The 6,000-nt window shown below is 52.9% G+C and overlaps 1 protein-coding gene across 1 annotated transcript; it reads right to left on the bottom strand.

Annotated features, from left to right (window-relative positions):
- Positions 1–334: 334 nt before the first annotated feature.
- Positions 335–1,264, bottom strand: LOC142433785 (melanoma-associated antigen 10-like). Its single transcript, XM_075538476.1, has one exon. It carries the CDS (start codon positions 1,262–1,264, stop codon positions 335–337), a length of 930 nt encoding a protein of 309 aa, XP_075394591.1.
- Between the last annotated feature and the right edge of the window lie 4,736 nt (positions 1,265–6,000).

Genomic DNA, 6,000 nt, shown 5'->3' with positions numbered 1-6,000 from the left:
TGATCTTGCTGTTCAAAGGAACAGCATTGGGAAAAAATAACAACGGAGTGAAATCTCAATATTATTATGGAAGGGGAAGACAAAACTGTTAGTTTCTCCCCAGCCTTACTGTCCTTCCACTACTTAGCACAAGAATCTTCCTAACGGTCCCAAGATTCATAAAACCTAGAATATGAGCTAACTAATCTTGCTGTTCAAAGGAACAGCATTAGAAAAAATAATGAGAGTGAAATCTCAATATTATGTATGGAAGGGGAAGACAAAACTAATAATTTCCCCCCAGCCCCACACTGGCCCTCCACTACTTAGCACACGAATCTTCTGAGCGGCTGTATCAGGCACTAGCACTTGAACTGGCCATGGCCTTGGCTCGTTCTTCCTCTTCCTTCAATGCTTCCTCATAATAGGCTGGGAAGGCACTTGGAATAGTACCATTAAGCCGAGCCCAGAACTCTACGAATTTCATCTTGCTTGTTTCCTCGTGGGCTCTTGGACCCCACAGGAATTCATAACGAGCAGGATGATGGTTGGGGACCTGGCGATATTCCAGGTACTTTGCCTGCACTAACTCTTGGGTGAGGAACTTCCGGGGCTCCCCATAGATAACATGCTCAATCCCAGGATACACCTCTATTCTACTCAGCACTTCCCAGAGCCTCTCCTCAGTGGCACAGTTGCCCTCTCTGAAGATTGTGCTCAGGACAACTATCAGGAGCCCACCCTTGGGCATGCCATGGTCGTTCTTGAGGATCCCCTCGCAGGTGAGGCCGAGAGCACTGCAGAAGACATAGGAATTTTCTAGATGATCCCCTTCCTTCACACTGATGCCAAAGACAAGCTCTGTGCATTCACAGGCCCTCTGGAATATCATAGGGAAGTGGGCCTCATATCCTTCGACAATCGCCAGCATATCTATCTTTAAGATGGGCTCCTTTGCTTTGTACTTGGTGAGCAGGAACTCCACCATATGAAACACCTTGTCTATTATTGCAGCCCTGAACAAGCACTCATCATTTGCCTCGTCAGCAGAACTTGAATCCCCCTCTTCCTCGGTGGATTCTTCACCGAATGTGACCAACACACTGGAAGTGGTGTTGGTTTGCTCAGAACCTTGGGACACACTTGGTGTCCCAGGAACAGGCAGCCCTGCAGCTGCTGAGTTCTCATGAGAAGAGGGGGCAGCTGCAACGTGTGCTTCCACTTCATGCTGAGGGCTTTGCTCAAGAGTGTAGCGCTTACGCTTTGGAGGATAAACACCTGGCATGATGGCTCTTCTTGGGAGCTGATGACAAGACCTTGTGCTGGAGGGTGGTGATCGCGGAGTCCACAAGCCTAATAAAGATGGAGAGATTGTCAGCGGCTGCTGCTCAGAAACTCAACCTTGGCAGTTCTGCCCAAACCCAAGTGCCTTACAAGTAAGTTTGTTTAGGTGTCCACTAGGTCCCCCTGTCTCCTGTCCTCTTAGGTCAACTTGGGCCCTAAAGACGTGCTGGAACATGGAGTAAGGCTCTTCTAGCTACATTGGCAGCCAGAGGCTTCCAGGACTGACTGTAAGGCAGGCTGGGTCAGTCCTTGTAGCATCCCCTCAGTCCTGCTATTGTGGCACAGTCTCACTAAATAGGCTTCTCACCTGGACTCCTGGCACCTCCTGGGTCTCCCGTACTCTCCTGGTCTGGGGCTGTGTGCCTGAGACCCGCAGCCTCACCTCGAAGGTCTTAAGAGCCTGTGAAGGGAAATAGCAGGGCAGCTGAGGTCACAGACTGCAAAACCAGAACGGATCCCTCAGTGTTGGCAAGAGTTTGGCCTAGACTCTGTGAGATCCTCACAATTCGGGAGTCGGTAATCTTCTCAGTGCTAACTTGGGTCTTCAGCTTTCCCTAGAAGTTGAGGGGCGGGGATGGGGGATGTCACAGACAAAACTCTCAGAGCAAGAGCTTCCATTTCTGAGCCTAATGACGGTGGAGTGAGGTGAGCCCATGCCCAGGGTCCCCCAAGGTGTGGTAACAAGTGTGGAACAGAGATCTGGCCTCTTCATCCTTGGGATGGAACAAGGGTCCTTTTCAGCACATACATAGATGCATGGATTCGACTAGGAATGCTTCTCTCTGACCTCAGTGCAGAAAGTCTGAGCAAGAGACTCCCGTCTGAGACCACCAAGATGCGAGTGAGGGTGGATCACACAGGACTGTGTCCACTGAGTTCCAGTACCTCCCAGAGTGCTCAGCAGGGACAGGCCAAAGCAGGGCGGAGTGGCCATCTCTCCCAGGGGCAGAGCTCAGGCCTTTCCTTAGGTCCATGTTTAGAAAGCTGGCAGGCACTGCACCTCTGCTTGTACTGCTCTGATCTAAACTGATGGTAGCCCCCGACCTAGGTCCTCATCTGCCTCCAACCCAGACGACACCCAATTCTGGAAGCACCCCATCCAGTTTCAAGTGATCTGAGTGCTGCTGAAATGTGCTCTGCGATGACTCTGTCCTTAGTTCTTCCTCATGTGTTTACCCTTTTCTCGATGTTGGCCCCTTACGCCAAGACCTTTCTGAGACATTCTCTTCACACTATCCAGGGCAGAAATAAGAATCCACCAAGTGTGGACAACCCTGCCTAGGCGACAGCTGGATCCTGTGGGTGTTTATTTGGATTTCCTTTTCTGGAAGACGGTTACCTTTGGTTCTCAACAAGGCCCTTAACCCAAATTCCACCAGGGAGGGATCTGCAGCCCCTGCCATTCTGCAGTTCTTCAGTTCCTCAGTGTCCTTACCTAAGTACTGCAGAGCCTTGAACGCCTCCTTCTTCGGATCTGCCTGGAGTAGCTTCTAGATAACAGCTTTCTCCTCCTTGAAACAATAGGGACACAAAAAGGAGGCATCATGGCAAGTCCCTCTTGTCTGAGTTCTCCTAGTGACATGGCGGTGGCTATGCTGGGCCCCTTCCCTTCTGCTGACTCAGCTGTATGCCTCTCAGACCCACACCTACTTTCCTGAGACCTTCAACAAAGGCGTGGAGTGTGGGGTCCCTGCTTGACAGCACTCAGGACCAGTAGGGGGATTGGGGAGTATGCCCTTAGTGTCCTGACAGGGACTGGACTGCTCCTTCTGTTGGCCTGACTCTGACTCCCTCCCCTCAGCGGAAGACACAGTTCCTCAGACTCCTAAGGCGTAAGTCCAGAAAGAGCATGTCCAGGGAGCCTGCTTCAGGTTACCAGGATGAGGGCAGGTCTGGGGTGGAGGAAAGCACTGAGTGAAGACTGGGGGAGGAGGGTGGTGCTGAATGGAGTTTAGCCTGCATCTGTGGCAGAGCTCCTGTCTGTCCTCCCTTAGAGACCTGTCTCCTCTCTGTAATGAGTGAAGCCGCAGCACCTCCTCAGACTGTTCTTGCAAGTTAGAAACCTCATCTTCAGGGACCCTGCATAGGGTTTTCCAGAGACTGAGCGTAAGAGCAGCATTGGAAGGAGGGTAGTGGCTAGGGCAGATAAGATTTAGGAGAAATTGCTGTGCACAGGAAGGGGGTTGGTGAAGGAACACTGCGGGGCAAGGATACAAGACCCATCTGAACTCAGGGTCCTCACCTTGTCCTCTGAATATACCTCGGCACCTCAGAGCAAACCACACCTCTGACACCCCTAAAGGTGCAAGCCAGAGAACTCCACATCTAGGAACCCAGCCTGGGACTTCCAAAAGCTAACAACAGAGACAGGAAGGGGGCTGGTACATAGAGGAGGGAGCCCTAATTGAGGGAGTGGGAGGAGAAAAGAAGGGGAAAGCACACATCCTGGTGGGGGAGCTGAATGGAGAGTGACTCTATTTACAGGTTGATGTAAGATTTCCCCAGTCCTAGGGGGCCTCAACTAGGCCAATTAATGCCTAGACATCTCCTTCTGCTTATCCAAGTGTGGGATCCTCCCTTGGTGCTTCACCATATTTGCCCACTGCGCAAGTCAGGAAACACCACATGCAGGGCCACTGTAAGGCCAAGGTCCAACAGCAGAAGGAGGGTCTGGTGGGGTGCTAAAGGGCCTGGCGTGGTGAAGGGAAGGAGGAGGCAGTGTGGGCAACGGGGATGGGGTGGAGAGAGGGAAGCTCGACATACTGGGCCCTCCCTTTGCCCCTCCCACACCTCCTGAGGAACCCTTCCTTCTGCGCACCTTAGTCTGGCCCTTCACAGGAAGCCAGTGCCCCTGAGCCTTCTAAACAGGAGGCAGGGCAGACTACATTCAGAACCAAGCTGGGTCTACCCAGGGTTCACAGCAAAGGCCGGGCAACTGGAGTAGGGAGGGGAGTAGGAAGGTGGGGTTGAGGAGGTTTGGAGCACAAGGTAGTGTGTGCTTCTACCTGTGGGGAAACTGCTCTGTCCTCCCTCAGGTTCTTCACATGCCTCCCACCCTCACAACACCCCCCTATGGGGTCTGGACTCCCTCGCTGCAGGTACACTGAAGTCGGGGACCCTCAGATGGAAACTCATATCCATCAAGTTCCCAAGGTGCAAATCCGGATATGCTATTATCAGGGGACTGTCTGATGTTCCACTGGCAGAAGCGGCAGGGAAGTGAACTTCCTTCTCAGGTTGGGCTTGGAGGCAGGGATGAGAATGGGGTCAGGGAGGGGAATTGTCCTTCTCTAAGTATTTTTACCCTCAAAAGGCCTGTCACCTATTTATTCTGCAATGCTCACCAAGACGCCACCTCACACCCACGCACCTCCATCAACTCGAGACTCCCAAGGGATAAAGGGAAGGTGACAGTTGAACAGCTTCCCCGGGGACTCCTAGCCTTCACAGAAGGGCAGGTGTCTGTGCGGTCCTCTCTGGGTAAGAGGTCACCTCTAACCTCCTTCAGGGTGTTCTTCTGCTCTTCTCCACTGGGAGTCCCTACCTCTGCTGACCTGAATCCAGGACTATCAACCACAAACGCGAGAAGCTCCGAGTGGGGTACAAGTCCCGAAATACTGCATCCGGAACGCAGCCTGGGACTTCATGGGCCTGAGGTTCAGAGCAAGGCATTGACATGGCCATGGAGAGGGGAGGATTATGTAGGGCCAGGTGGGCCAGGGCAGGCTAGAGCAGGATGAGGAAAGACTGTGAACCTGCCTTCCAGAGGAGGGTAGGAAAGAAGGGATGGGGTTAATCCCTTACGCCTTCTCAAAATGATCTTTCCCATTTATTCCCGCAAAGGCCATCACCGCTCTCTTAGGAAGCCATCCAAACAAGCCCCCATCACCTTGAGACCCTCATGGGGCGGAAGGGAGTGTAGTGCTTCTGGGTACCACACCAAGGGACCTAAAACATTGAAAGGAAGGTGGGTTTCTATGGGAGCCTCTCTCAATAGATCATCTCAATCCTCCATCAGGGTTCTCAGCTGGGATCCCTCTTTATACTGACTTGAGTTCTGGACCCTCGGCTATAACCACTCCTCCCCCAGGGACAGGAAATGCAATTCATGAAAAACTACATCCCGGAAGCAGTCTGGGATTGCCTGTCCCAGAGGGCCAGGCTTGGCAGAGTAGGGCTTAGAGGGGCTGGCTATGGGCAGTAGGGTGGGGCCAGTTAGGGGCAGGGTCGAGTAGGGTAGGGAGGGGCTGTGAACCTGCTCTCTGGATGGGTGACAGGAAAATGAGGGCGTGGGTCCAATCCCCCACTCCTTCTCAATATAATTATTCCCACGAAGGCCATCTCCCTTCACTTTGGAAGCCATCCAACCAAGACCGCCGATTATCTTGAGGCCCCAGGGGAAAAAAGGGAAGGTGACGCTTCTGGTTACCATACCAAGAACCGCCAACCTTGGCAGAAGGATGGGTTTCCGTGAGGACCCCTCTCAGTGGGAGATCATCTCAATCCTCCATCAGGGTCTTCACTTGGGCCTCCTCTTTCTACTGATCTGAGTGCGGGACCCTTGGCTAAAGCCTATCATCCCTCAGGGACATGAAATAAAAGTCCGGAAACGCTGCATCCGGGGACCCAGCCTAGGATTTCCTGCCCCAGAAGGCCAGGCAGGGCAGGGCGGGGCCT

This window comes from Tenrec ecaudatus, chromosome X, assembly GCF_050624435.1.
Source record: "Tenrec ecaudatus isolate mTenEca1 chromosome X, mTenEca1.hap1, whole genome shotgun sequence".
NCBI classification, from domain to species: Eukaryota; Metazoa; Chordata; class Mammalia; order Afrosoricida; family Tenrecidae; genus Tenrec; species Tenrec ecaudatus.
This window is presented reverse-complemented; position numbering and strand designations above follow the sequence as displayed.